A 14,892-nucleotide genomic window follows, 5' to 3' on the forward strand; every position below is an offset into this window, starting at 1 on the left:
TTCCCCTCACAAAGCCAAACAGGAAGTGAGAGGAAATCCCTACAAAAAAAGAGAATTCTTTGGAGACCCCTAGCTCACCAGGACTAGTGCCCTTATTGGAATATTTCCCCTCTATTACTTTTTTTGGGGACAACCCAAAATTTGGGATTTTCTTTAACTTTCACTTTCAATAATAATAGTAAATAGAAAAAAACTGGCAGGTGTTCTAATCCCGCCCCACTCTATCCAAAAAAAAAAAAAAAAGTTTTGTATTTCATTATACTTTAAATAGCTTTCATTTGACTTCCTGTCCTGGAGACACAACAGAAAGTGAGGGAAAATCTCTGGGGTGAAGATAAATTTCCTATTATCACATTGGACAGGTGTCCCAATTGGGTGATTGCACTTCCTGTTCTGGTGACAACTGTAAAATTGGATTTCACATCACTTTCTGGTCTGATGACAATGGTCATCAGGACAAATACTGAGAGTGAACATCCCCAACAGAGACCTGAAGACAGAAGTTCTGATAGCACCCCACATTCCACATAGGATTTAAAAGGAGGACTTGAGATGCATTTTTTTTTATTTCTTGATATTACAGGGATCTGTGAACCTCTTATGTTTACTTGATGCTGGGGAAATATTCTCACACATCCACTGCAGCCTGATGCATCAGAGTTCTGAGCATCACACGTACCAATCAGATTCAAGCCTGCACTGAAAGCATAAATATGACTGGTGAAAAAGCAGACCCTTCCACCCTTAGAACCCTGAACCCATAGCTGACCCAGAGGAAGACATTAACCTGTCATTAAAGGGTATCTGTCAATTTTGCACCCCCAAAAATGAAAGTAGCCATTTTGGGTTAGCAGATAGTTCAGGAAAAGAGAATGTATAGTTTAGACTTTTGACATATCATTTAGGTAATTATAATTGTCTGTATGGACTTGTAACGTCCGTATGGTTCTATATCTTGTTACCTCTTCTTTGCACAGTATCAATGTATAAGAAGCCGTCTGCCCCAAGAGTTCTTCCTGCACAGCCGCCCTGTGAACAACAAATGTATCTTCATTAACGAGAGGGAAGTGACCCAGGACTTCCACCTACTCCCAGGATCCTACGTCATCATCCCCTCAACAGCAGAGCCTGACCAGGAGTGTGAATTCATCCTGAGGGTCTTCTCCAGGAAACACCTTCTAGAGTAAGTGCAGCCTCTTCCCTGAAAAATAAGTGACCTCGACCTTAGAGTGTACCTAAAGACAAAACTTTTTATGGTTAGAAGCTCTGTCAGTTTTTGGGGAGATTTATCCACTTTATTTGTTTTGGTGATGGGAAATCTTTAGTTTTAAAGATGTCGCTAGAAGTGGAGATGAAGGCAGATCTTCCTGTTAGAAAGCCAATACCATTTCCTCTCACTTCCTGTTGTGTCTCTAGAACAGGAAGTGAAAGATAACCAGACAGACAGTAAACAAAATCTCAATAAAACTCAAATGGGAAATGGGAGTGAATACACAACTTTATGCCAACTCACGTTTGGGTGTAGTCACTGCAACCAAAAAACGAAATCAATACATAAAAGACCAGGGGATAGACACCCTAGTCCATAAAAAGAAGTTGCTTGGAGTGACACATGTGGCTTTTTTTGCAAAGATATCAAAAAATGTATTTAGTTCTAGAATATTGATTAATGTATGGACATATGTCCATGTGAACTAGACGTCTAATTTTAATTGGTGTGGTGAATTGTATTAGTTTTGTATCTGCTCAGTATATTTTATTATTAAAGCTTTGAATATTCCAACTAAATAAACTTTTTTTTATATTTTTACAAAAAACCCACTTGTGTCACTCCAAGCAACTTCTTTGTGGACTAGGGTGTCTATACCCTGGTCTGTTGGGTTTTCATATTACCCCACTCTATCCAGAGCTATTGCTATACTGCCCACTGCTTTGTATTCCAACAACTCCTGTCACCTTCTCCATAATATAAAATAAATAAAAATACAAAAGGGATGGTGGGAGTCCCTTATAATGGGTACAGCAGATGTGCAGACCCGGGAACTCAGAGCAGAGATCTCATCCAAAAGGGATAGGAGAGACTGTTGGGAGATATACCTCTTCAACATCTACAGAGTTCAGACTTCCCTGCATGCACTGATCCCTCCTATATATGAATTTGTTGCCTAAAGATATTAGAACTACTCCTGGACATCAGGTAATGGAAGCCGAGCCATAACCATAAGTGATTGGGCCCCACAGCATACCTTTATGGGGCCTTCCTCCTCATTAATTGCAATCTCAAATTCCTCTCTAACTACAAAATGCTGACTGTTATTATTATAATTATTATTAACAGGATTTATATAGTGCCAACAGTTTGTGCAGCACTTTACAATATAAAGGGTGACAATACTATTACAATACAATAAAATGCAAAGCAAGGTCCATAAAGACAAGGATGAGCGAGTTTGGGGTGGAGGAACTTGACTGGCCTGCACAGAGTCCTGACCTCAACCCGACAGAACACCTTTTGGGATGAATTCTCATCCACATCAGTGCCAGACCTCACAAATGTGCTTCTGGGAAAATGGTCAAACATTCCCATAGACACACTCCTGAATGTTGTGGACAGCCATCCCAGAAGAGTTGAAGCTGTTATAGCTGCAAAGGGTGGGCCAAATCAATATTGAATCCTACGGACTGGGATGCCATTAAAGTTCATGTGTGTGTAAAGGCAGGCATCCCAATACATTTGGTAATATAGTGTGTATATATATTTATATTGATCGGACAAAATGTCGAACTCTGGCCTCATTTTTATTATATAGTCCCCAAGTGGCAGTATTATATAAAAAAAAGAACAAGTAGGACTGTAATGTTTGGCTGCTTTCCAGAGTTATTCCCTGTAGTACCTCTTCTTTGCCACAAGATGTCCTTAGTCTTCTGGGTTAAATGAGCACTGTGCACACAGACCAAGTACATACTGTGAGTACTGGTTGTCATGAGCCCAACCCCTGAGGCTCCCTGAATTCACATTATACTGTTTCAGAGAGCAGTCCTGCTTTTTGCATCAGTGATGATTGCTTAACCTGGAAAAAGCAAAGAGGAAGAAGAGCCCGTGATAGAGTCCAAATGTATTTTCTGAATTGCCATGTGCTCCTGGGCCCCATAAAAGTTGCATGTTGTGCTATGGCTTGAGCCCCCTTTGCTGATGGTTAGTAGCCTCAGCTTAGACAGACAAGAGCCTCCAAGCTTTATTTCAAGTAACCACTTGAAATAAAGGGCCATTTTGTCATGGGTGAACACCTTATTATTAGTAGGAGTATTTTTATTTTTAAGGCATACTGGTTCAGGATAACAAATATAACACACCTTTGTTTTAATTACAGAGAACACGGAGAGAACCCCAGCCCTGTCCTGTGTTGCAAGGTAAGCAGAGTAGAATACACAAACACATTCATTCCTGCCATTTGACGTTACCCCTTAAAAAGCTCTTAAATTTGAACTCCGGGGAGATTTTAAAAAGATTCAGCTCCAGCAGAATTCTTCCCGAGTAGAAGAGAATCTGTCTGCTTGTATGACAGGCCGGCTTCCCTGATTGCAGACTATCCTACTGTAATTAGCATTTTAATGAAGTTTGTGCATGTCGCAGTTGACAGATGTTATATAAGGGAGGAAAGGGGTTGTGAATTACATCAGAGATTTATTTGTCATAATCGGGGAGAAAGACTGAGCTTGCCTTGCCAGCAAGTCCAGGATCAAATCATCAAATCCCTTAATAGGACACGGTTATCAATAAACAGTATCGGTCTATTACAACATCACTGCCAATAGGTGGAGTGCAGTACCTTTGTCCACCTGTAAGACAGTAATGTGTCCATACAGCAGCAGAAAATAAATATAGAGGATACTGGGAAGAAGAAACTTTGTTTTCACGCAAGACTGTTAAGTTACTATGCAGTGCAAGTTCTGTGTTCCCAGGTAAAGCTGAACTCCAGCCTTCCCTTCAGTTTTGCACAGTTGTACAGGCTCCTGTCCTGTAGTAAAAATGCTTATTCTGATTGCACACTACACGTTTCTCACAGTGTTCATTGGGAGCTGCAACAAATCAGAGTCTTCCTCATCTCCTGGCTGGAGGCATTCACTGAATTCCAGTTCAGTGGCAGCTGATGTTTTTTTTTTCTGGGGGGTGGAGGCAAACAACCCCCCCTCTGGTGGCACCTCAAAACCCCCAGCCCCACCCCGTCAGCTCATTGTCTTACCCCATCTAGGTGGCAAGTACCGGCCAGCAGGCATCGGCAGCGGGATCGGGTAGCGGCAGCGGGCATCAGGCATCTCCTCCATTTCTCTATCTCGGTGGCCATGTGTCTCCTCCTAGGCATCCAAAAGGATCGCTTGTCCTTTCAGCCAATCGAGTGACAGGTCTCAAAACCTGCTTCCTGATTGGTCGGGAGGAGGATCAGTGTTACAACAGCGAATATTCATTCGCTGTTGTAACAGAGCTGGGTGGGCTCCATTTGCATTCTTTGTGCCCCGAGCCCACCCTATTTTGAAGCCTATTACAACCTCTGGCTCTATTTAGGTGCTTAAAAAGAACATCCACCCCGCATTGGAATACATGCACCCAGCATCCTGAAAGGGGCCAGATGCATGGATGGGAGGGGTGCGCCCTCAATGGATAGGCTGCCCCTGTTCCAGTTTCAACCATGGAGTGTCAACATAACATGTGGGTGTTACCTAGGGTGGCCTATTATTATTATACACGATTTATGTAGCGCCAACAGTTTACGCAGCGCTTTACAATGTAGAGGAGGGACAGGACAATTACAGTACAGTTCAATACAGGAGGGACAGGAGGGCCCTGCTCGTAGAGCTCACATTCTAAAGGGAGGGGGTGGTGGTACAAAAGGTAATAGATGCAGGGAATGATTTGATGGGGGTGGCTCGGGGGCAGTAGTTAGGTGGGTGTGGGATAGGCTTCCCTGAATAAGTGAGTTTTCAGGGATCTCCTAAAGGTGGACAGGTTAGGGGCTGATCAGATATACAGGCAGGGAGTTCCAGAGGATGGTCTACATTCAAATGCAGCAGACTAGGAATACTCCAGACTGACATCTACCTATCAAAGCATTTCTATATTTGCTTAACTTCCCTTAAGAACTACCCTACTGCTAACATCAGGACTGGTGGCTCTTGAGAGGAGTAATGAGGCAGAGTGCTGTGATGTTTTCGTGGCCCAGCTCCTCTGCCCTTCCCCTCATCACCCTAACACTTTATGTAGCTGCCAGGAGTGGAGTGAAAGGGAATAATATAACACAGCCTTTCTCAACTGCTACCCAAGAGGAACCCTTAAATAATTTGAAGGTCTTGAGGAACCCCTGCTAAAACCAATTTGTTGGAGATCAGTGGGGAAAATGCCCCTTATGTTGGTGGTTAGTGGGAATAATCCATTACAGTGGTGATGAGAATGACACTCTTACAGGTAGATAAAAAGATAACTGGTGTCATGCCGCTGGCTCTACCAAGTGACATTGGCTCTGGAACTTTGCAAGGGCCACCACATAGAAGGTTAATACGTCACAGCTCAAGGATTCCACACCTGTGGAGGAACTCAAGGGTTCCACTGAACCCATGTTGAGAATGGCTGCTATATAGTGTCAATTAGGTGACAGCTGTGAGTCTGCTGGGGCTGCTGACATTACCTCCAAGATGGTGGCACCCAGCAGTAGTCTCAGGGCTTTTGTATGTCTGCACAAAGGAGGCTTTTTCAGGTCCATACATCCATAAATAGTTTACATTTACATATACTTTTATGTAGATATTTGTTGAACGAATGGTCTTGCAACAGGGTATCTTGAACAATCGCTGAGTATTTATATAGTACAAGCAATTAATTATCTTTTTCTTCATTTAAAACAGAAAATTGTTGAGAAACAGGATGAGCAGGAAACTGTTATCGCCAGGTATTTTGAAAAGGTAAGAAGAAAAATTATTGACTTTCCAGTTATTAAAGAGAACTTTTTGGTTCACTGATATTGATATTTAAAACAAAGATCATAACATGGCCAGACAGTACCAAATGAATCCCACCGCCCATCATAGGCACCAATGCATGGATGTGACTTTATACACACAATGGGTCTTTGTCACAATGAGCCCAATAAACTGTCAGGGGTGTGATATTAAAATTGGGCAGATTGTGACAAATAAATAATGATTTGCAATGCATTCTCTTACTGAATTGTGACATGTACATCAATAATAGAAAAATGCCTATTTGAGACATTTTACAACTGCCCTCAAAGGGCTGCGCTGGGACTGCCCTTGGCAAGGCAATAGGGCAAGATAGCTAAGGTGAATGTTGGGGGGAGGGTCATTTACAGTAGGAAGTCAAGGTGTCTGAGACCAGTAGAGAGCATGAGACCAGTATTGAGCATATTTTATGGGATCATCTGGGGTGAACCAAAGGGAACGTTTTCGAATCTGACCTTGTGATACCTGCTTTTGGGGCTCATTCACACCCTCAAGCTGTGTGAGTGAGAGCTGCCCTCATAGGACAGTGCCGGGACTGCCCTTGGCAAGGCAATAAGGCAAGATAGCTAAGTTGAATGTGTGTGTGTGGGGGGGGGGGGGGGGGGGTCACTTACAATACGTAGTCAAGGTGCCTGGGAGGAGAATGTTGAGGGGATGGAGAGCTATTACAGTAGGACATATAGGGGTTGATTTACTAAAACTGGAGACTGCAAAATCTGGTGCAGTTGTGCATGGTAGCCAATCAACTTCCAGTTTTTTTTTTCCAAAGCTCTTAATTGAACAAGCTGACGTTAGAAACTGATTGGCTACCATGCACAGCTGCACTAGATTTTGCACTCTCTAGTTTTAGTAAATCAGCCCCTATGTTTCTAGTTAAAAGCAATAGTGGAAGTCAAAGGGTATTGCTGACATTAATAAAAATCTAGACACAATTTAAAAAAAAAACGAAAAACTGTATCCTTTTCCTCTCCTAGCACCCAGAAATCAACGTCTCCCAACTACAGATGCTGCTGAACAAAGGAAGCTGGACATGTAAGTGTGCAAAAGTGATATTACTTCCTGTTAGAGAATATTTTCTTTGCTGTCATGGTGCAAGCAACTGCTAGAGGCTCTGTTCATGTCACATGATTGTTAGAGATGGGTTACATGGGATTGCTGAAGGCTACTGATCTGCTAGATGAGACCAAAACATTAAAGCGCGTCAGGTGCTTTTTTTTGCCTTCCTCTAGATCAACTGTGAGTATAGGATATTGTATATGGAGGTTTTCTATTTATTTTTTTTTTTAATTGGTTGAACTAGATGAACAAGTGTTTTTTTTTCCAACCAGACTAACTATGTAGCTAGGTAACTAAGTGACAGGAGACTGCTAGGGAATGCCGCTGAGTTTCAAGGGACCTCTAAAGGTTAAATGAGAATGAGAGACCACTGTCATGTTGTACCCATCATGAGCATTAATCAAAGGCTTATGTTATGTAGGTAGGAACAACAAACCAACCCTAAATTTCTCAGTTCCTTAACATGGTCCAATAGTGATTTCCTATTCAAAGTGTGGTATCTGTTTGGCTTAGACAGCATCCTGTAGGGATTCTTGTTTCAGTTTTGCCAAAGCATGATTAAGCAACAAAAGGGTGGGGGGTCTCTACAGACCATTTGGGGTGGGCCTATACCAAAGAGCATCATCATGTCTTCAGACAAGCCCTGCCTGAATCCCTTGTAACTTGTAGACACCAATCAAAGCGCTAAATTTATCAACACACTTATTAAGTCAAAGTTCCTTTAATTGATCTTGCTTTGTAACAATTCAATAATAGCTAATTATCTTGATTTATGAACAAACGCAAGTCTCCTGGTGCCGGATTCCTGCTCTCGGCGCAGCTGTTCATCAGTCTATCATATCTTTAATTGTGAGATCCCCGGCCGATGCTTCCTTTCCTTTACAAGCCTTTATTTAGCAATCATTTGTTTGTGACGAAACCGTAATGTGGATCTGTGCATTCTCTCCTAGGCGCAAGGCAAGCTCCGGTGAAGTTTAGCTTAGACGCCTGCAAAGTCATTATGGCTCAGTTGGACGTATCCTTTCCGATTTGTGAAAATACTTTGATTTGTGAACTCCTTACGATGCCCCAGGGCCCTGTGAAATCATTACACTGAATCATGGATGCTTTTATTTTTCTGAGAACTGAACGCGGCATTTCATTAGTTGGGGTATTCAGAGAATGGACGGCGTATGGGATTCTAATTCAACTATCTACTGCAGAGGGTTTTGAACTTAACTATACACTAATGCCATGTTTCTTTTTTTTTCTTCTTTTTATATTGAAATACTTGTTTTCATCTAATTTGCACCTCAGTGCTGCTGATTTCCTGCAGCCTCTTTACAGCTCCTTCATAGCTACTGATAGCTGCATGACATTTCCCAACAACAGCGGATCATGTCTGCTTAAAAAAGAAATATGGAAATGTTTTTTTTTTTTTAGAATCATACTTACCTAGTTGGATGCAGCATCAGTCCGATGCTATATCTGTCCCCGGCCGGCTCTAGGACTTAGAACTGAGCAATCAAACACCCCCGATCGCTCGGTTCTCAGAGCTCCCTGAGCAGAGAGCTGCTGACTGTCAGTCACCGGCTCTCTGCTCTGTGCCCTCGTACTCACTGCAGTATAGGGACTGAGAGTTTTTTCACAGGGTCGAGCACTGGGCTGTGGAGGGAGCGGGAGCAGCCAGCTCAGGCTCTATGCAGCTCGTTGGAAGGCTGAGCCGGGTGCTGGTCCAGGCATGTGGTCTCGATCTTTCCTGAGCCTGGACCAGCTTTGTGATGTCAGCCGACAGCGGTCTTCAGCCCACTGTCAGCTGAAAAATGAAAAATGAACTTTGGCTATACTTCTCCTGCAGTGTTTGTTGAAACGCTCACTTGTAGTCTTTAGCAGGAGCCAATGTAATAGGGTGATAACGCAAGAAACACAACAGGGAAGCGGGGACAGACATTCATCACTCTATAATAGGAAGTTCCTGAACAAGGAGCTTTATGTCAGGATCACAAACATTCTTTTAGTAAATGCTGCAGGTTTAGAAATATGGAAAAACAAGTTTTAAAGAAGTCTCAGTTCCACTTTTAAATGGAAAAGGCCCACTTTAAAGGCCCTAATGCCCTTAAAGTGAGGTTTAATGCCCGAGAAGTGGTGTGGCTTCTGTTTAATGTGACCATTGTGGTTGGTTCCCACAGCGATCATAGGATTGGGAACCCATCCTAAGGGCTCCCAATCAGAAGTCTTGGTGACAGCTCAGTCATTGTGTTGGGAGCACACGACCTCATGCCATCGTGCATGCATATGTTTGGCAGCTGGGTGTTAAGGCCCACATTTCATGCCACTACGTACAGGCTTTATGAGGTCGGCAAGGAGTTAATTTATTCTGTTCCCCAAAGTCAAAGTATATGTTAGTATATGTGGTACTTTGTCCCATCTTCCTATGTGCTGTCTACGGCTTGTTGTGGGGCTCGACAAGGCACCCCTCCTACCTCCAGGGCCTTTCAACAATGCAGCTACTACTTGAAGATGGAGAAAAGTGTCGTTTGTCAATGCAGCTGTCTCTTTGCAGGCTGTGTTGTCAGACAGCCGTGGAGGGTGTCCTGTCTGACCTCACAACTAGCCTTATGGCCCGTACACACGATCCTAAAATCACACGAAAAATACAGTTTTCAATGCGATCGTACAATAATCGGATTATTACTACTGAGCATTTGAGAGCCGATCACGGCAGTTCAATCAATATTATCTGATCGGACATGCAGGAATTTTTTTTTCGTACAATACCAGATCGTACAATTTTTGTTTAATCAGTACAGTTGTCAACCGAAAAATACAATACAAATACACTACAACACATGATATCACTTCCGATTTTTTTATTATGTCGTACGAGAATTTTCGGGAACAAAAGTAAACTCTTCAGGTTCCATATATGACTAGCATGAAAAAAGGACGATCTGACGTTCGATTTTTGGATTGTGTGTATGGGGCATTAGACAACCTATAGGGGGAGATTTACTAAAACCGGTGCACATAGAATCTAGTGCAGCTGTGTATAGTAATCAATCAGCATCTAGGTTTTATTTTCAAAGCTTAATTAAACAAACTGAAGTTAGATGTTGATTGGTTACTGTGCGCACCAGTTTTAGTAAATCTCCCCCATTGTACTTTGTTCCTTGGAGAGCGAAACACATTCATAAAAATGACATTAACATGCTAAAATGTATATGGGATTTTAGTGATTAGGTTTACATCTGCTTTCTACCTGTTATGTTTCTTGTGCAAAAAAGAGCCTGTCGGCTCACAAATTTTTATATTTGTCAGTAAGTGCTCATGCACACGGACGTTTTAAAAAACTGTCTGCAAAGCTAGCTCAGACGCCTGGAAAAATCGGCATTAAAAACGTGATTTTTACCGCATTTTGCATTGGCGTTTTTGAGCGTTTTGCGCGTTTTTTAGCGTTAGCGTTAAGTAGCGTTTTTAAGAAACACATCTCTTGGCTATAGCACTCAGAAAACAAAGAAAATATGTTGCGCGTTTATGCGCGTTTTTGCACGTTTGTGCGCGTTTTTGCGCGTTTTCCCGCGATTCGCGTTTTTACAGCTCTAGCTCCACGCCACAGAACGCACTGGTCCTGGGTTTTTTTTACAGCTTAAAAACGCCTATGCCATTTGCAGCTCAAAAACGCCTAGGTGGGCATGAAGCCATAGACTAACATGGACAGCCGTTTTTAAGCTACAAAAAAAGCTCAAAAAAGCGGCTGTAAAAACGTCCGTGTGCATGAGGCCTAAACTTCCACTTTAGGAGGTACTGTGTAGGTGGTGCTAGGGAGATATTGTTCCATTATTGGTCCATTATTGGTCCATTATTCATCAGTCTTACAGTAATTAATTCATTTTAAATAAATATTATCCATAAGGTTCTGTGCCTTAACTCATGATGATACAGGTCAGTGCATCTGGGACCCTGAATGTGATAGAATTTCACAACCTCTGGAAGCGCTTACATTCTTATCACGTAAGTACTTTGTGTGCTGTACCAACACTTTTCAAGTGTATGTCTACCCAAAAATTAGAATTGTTTTTTTTTCCATTTTGAAGACAACAGGGAATGATGAGAATCTATTTTCGATTTTTACTGCTGTCTGTGTATCTAAAGAGATTCACCTTTTTTTTGTCCTGGTGACCATTCTGATTGGATAAAAATTGATAAGTGATATTTTGATATCCCAAATATTATATTTGTTGCCAGAACAGGTGAAGGGGAAATCTTCCAGGAGGAACCCTTTTATTAGGCTTTCACACCGGCGGTTGGTTTTTCAGGCAAACCCGATTGGACCACCCATTGTTCTCTATGGGCGGCAGATATCAACGGACATGTGTTCACTGTCACCCGCTGACATCCGATCTGGTCTGCTAAAAACAGATGGATGGGGATACGTTCGCCATCCGACTGGCGGATCATATGACATTCAGGTGGAAATGGACAAGCAGTCCGTTTCTATCCGAATGCCCCATAGAGAGTAGTGTGCTGTGTCCGTGTCCACTCTGCATAGCGGAATGGACATGGACCTGGACCTGTCATCCGTCTGCTTACCGGGGTTCAGCAGAGAGATCCGCTTGGTTGGATTCCACCCAGTGGGAAAGGGGCCTAAGGGAGAGATTTTTTTTTGAAAATTCTTTTTATTACAGTATTTCAATTAGTTACAAAATAGAGCCTATTGGGCATACCCAGGCTCAAATGAACAAACAGCCGACATAGCTAAAATAAAACCTATAAAACTAAAACACAACCCCTAAAAACTTGGTACGCTCGGACCCCCTATGCAGTTTGAATCTGCTTCACCGGTTAAACTCAGAATCTAGCTCACTGTGAAGATAGATTCCCTCTTAGACCTTAGTTACCCATAAGGTTTCTGACTAGTGCAACAAGAATTCAAAGTTCCTAAGGGAGAGATTTTCAACTTCCTGTTGTGTCTCCGGGATAGGAATATCTGGGGGGGGGGTATATATTCCCAGTGGGAAACATACAAAAAACAAAAACTTCCAGAAGTTTTTACCATTCCTCAACCTATGTAAAATTAAAATACAAAGGGGGTTATTTACGAAAGGCAAACCCACTTTGCACTACAAGTGCAATTGGAAGTGCAGTCACTGTAGATTTAAGGGGAAGATCTAAAATTAGGGGAAGCTCTGCTGATTTTATCATCCAATCATGTGCAAGCTAAACTGCTGTTTTTAATTTTCCTTGCATGCCCCCCTCGGATCTATAGCGAGCGACTGCACTTGAAAGTGCACTTGTAGTACAAAGTGGAATTTCCTTTAGTAAATAACCCCCAAAGTTTTTGCAAGAGATACACATTCTTCCTATTGCAGATATTTCCTTGATTCCTGTCTGGTGTAAACACTTTCACCATTCCTCACTTCTTGTCTGGTTAAACCATTGTCACCATGACAGTAAATAAGGAAAATGGTCCCAGTAGCAGTAAAACTTGACAATGATGCTAATCCTTCCTCACTCTATCCATAAGCATAAAAACACTTTGGATGGACTTTTTTTTTTTTTTTTTTTCATTTTTGGGTAAAGTAAGGGAGGGTTATAACCATTGTCAATTTTTCTTTGCCATGTATGTCCTGTTAGGGAAATTCCCTTCTCTTCCGGTCCCATAGTCAAAACAGGAAGTGATAGGAAATCCCTCCAAAGTGAAGGAATCCTGGGGTGTTACCAGAACTAGTATCCCCATTGAAAGATTTCCCCTCTATTACTGTTCTGATGTCAAACCAAAATTTGGAATTTGCTTTTACTTTCACCTTGATGATAATGGTAAACAGGATAGATAGAGAGGGAGAATCTCCTGAACAGGGATCCAGACAGCAATAAAGACTAACAGACCTTCTAACCTCTCTGCACTCCATCCAAAACTAAAAAAAAGTTTTGCCTTTAGTTACACTTTAATAATTGTAGTGAAATAATTGTTCACTTTAAAGTTTGTTTTTTTATTCAGATTTTTCGAGTAAACAGAATGGCGCTACAGTGCCACTTACATTATTATGCCCTGTTAGCCTGCATATTGCTCAGAATGTACATGTAGAATATTTAATTACAATATTGGTACCGCTGACACCAGCCAGTGTTTATGATGCAATTACTTAATAAATAGGTCCTGGCAGTATTAAATCAGAACATATACTCACCACGGGCAATGGTGACATAAGTAATCTTTTATCTTTCGCCCCTCGCTCTCCTAATAATAGAGGAAGTCGAGGTTTACCCTTGTAGAACATGCAACCATCCTAAGGTCAATCCCGGCTAATCTTCCCAGTTGCATTTTATAATGTTCTGTTTGCTCAGACTGAAATTGAGATTTATGAGCACTGCTCGAGCCACTCGGAATAAAACATTTCTATTTTTAAAGAAGCGAGAAAAAAAAGGGAAAAAAATCTAACCATGTAATCTCATTGTTTTCATAGGAGATTTTCCAAAGGAGAGACATTGACAGATCGGGATTTCTGAAGCTCAGTGACCTCCAAGCTGCTGTACAAGAGAAAGGTAAAATTTGTTATGTTTCACCTTCATGAAAGTCAAACACAAGACGTTGCTAGTGGATTGGTTATGGTTCCATTAAACAAAGAATTGTTATCTTGTTGCTGGTGCTCTACAACATCAACTGTCCTTTTAAGGACTGCCATGAGAAGAATACGGGGTCTCTTATTGCTGACCTCCTTCATTAATTTAAAAATGTATAAGCTCAAATAATCCATTAAAATGTTTAGGCTTGACCCCAAATTATTATAGTTTCCCTGTAAAGCTTTAATCCAGTCCATTTTTTTACAAAAACTTCAAGCCAGTCACATGACATTCCTCAATGATGCAAGAGTGCTGGTAATTAGAAGACGTCAGCGCCCCTTTCTGCATTCTTAAACTGTGAGTGCAAGGCGATGTGTTGATGCCCCCGATAAGGCCGGGTCGATGACCCCCTGTGCTCCATTAAAAGAGTTAAGTAAGGCTGGGCGTCTTTCAGCCTGGAAGAAGATCAATGTTGAACCACAGAGAGGGCAAATCTGCAAATAGCAGAGCCAGAACAAAGGCTGATTCTTGCAAAATATACAAAACTGGAATTGAGCTTTAATGACTCAGATTTCCACAGCTTTGCTTATGTTTGAAATAATTTTCTGCCCCTTACAAATCAATAATGAACTGCAAAAACAAGCGCATTAAAGTAACTCAGAAGCAAAGAAAAAACAAATCATAACCAGTGATGTAAGTAACTCAGTTAAAATTAACTGAGTTACTTAAGGCAGTTACTTTAGAGGGTAACGAGTAATCTAACTGATTACTCTTCCCCTCATGGTAACTCTGTTCCCATTACTTTGGCGGCGTTACTGCAATGACATCTACCGCCCAGGAGGCCCGCCATGGCCGCGCTGCCTGGGTGTTCGTTACGCCGCGGGGCGTTGAGCTGAGAAGAGGCTGAGACTCAGAGATACTATCTGGACCGCCCCATCCCGCCCCGCCTATCCAGAGAGAGAGAATGTAGGGAGGCAGGACGGACACTGAAAAATGAAGTCAGCTGACCAGCTGACACCAATCAAGTGAAGGGGAGGGTCTCTCTCTCTCCCCATGAGGAAAGGCATCCCTGGAGGCATTTACGTAAGTGACTGTTTGATGATTTGAATTGCAGTGCAATCAAACCATCCCAAGTCCTCCATCACCTCTGCTTCTTACTGATCCCATCCCTACCCACCTGCCATCACTCCTACAACAGAGGTGATGGGGGGATAGGGTAGGGATGAGATCAGTGGTGGTGGGGAATGGGATCAGTAAGAGGCAGAGGTGGTGGTGGGAGAGGAT

General features: G+C 42.1%; 1 protein-coding gene across 1 annotated transcript in view; it reads left to right on the top strand.

Moving 5' to 3' along the window:
- CAPN14 (calpain 14) overlaps positions 1 to 14,892 on the top strand; it is a 66,393-nt gene that overhangs the window by 39,273 nt on the left and 12,228 nt on the right. Inside the window, exons 13-19 of the mRNA XM_077485879.1 lie at positions 978 to 1,183; positions 3,372 to 3,411; positions 5,899 to 5,955; positions 6,987 to 7,044; positions 8,019 to 8,083; positions 10,990 to 11,058; positions 13,512 to 13,590. Of these exons, the coding sequence (XP_077342005.1) occupies positions 978 to 1,183; positions 3,372 to 3,411; positions 5,899 to 5,955; positions 6,987 to 7,044; positions 8,019 to 8,083; positions 10,990 to 11,058; positions 13,512 to 13,590 (574 nt within the window). The remainder of the gene's footprint in view (positions 1 to 977; positions 1,184 to 3,371; positions 3,412 to 5,898; positions 5,956 to 6,986; positions 7,045 to 8,018; positions 8,084 to 10,989; positions 11,059 to 13,511; positions 13,591 to 14,892) is intronic.

This window comes from Lithobates pipiens, unplaced genomic scaffold, assembly GCF_037356315.1.
Source record: "Lithobates pipiens isolate NorthernLeopardFrog02 unplaced genomic scaffold, aLitPip1_a1.2 Scaffold_18, whole genome shotgun sequence".
Taxonomy (NCBI): Eukaryota; Metazoa; Chordata; class Amphibia; order Anura; family Ranidae; genus Lithobates; species Lithobates pipiens.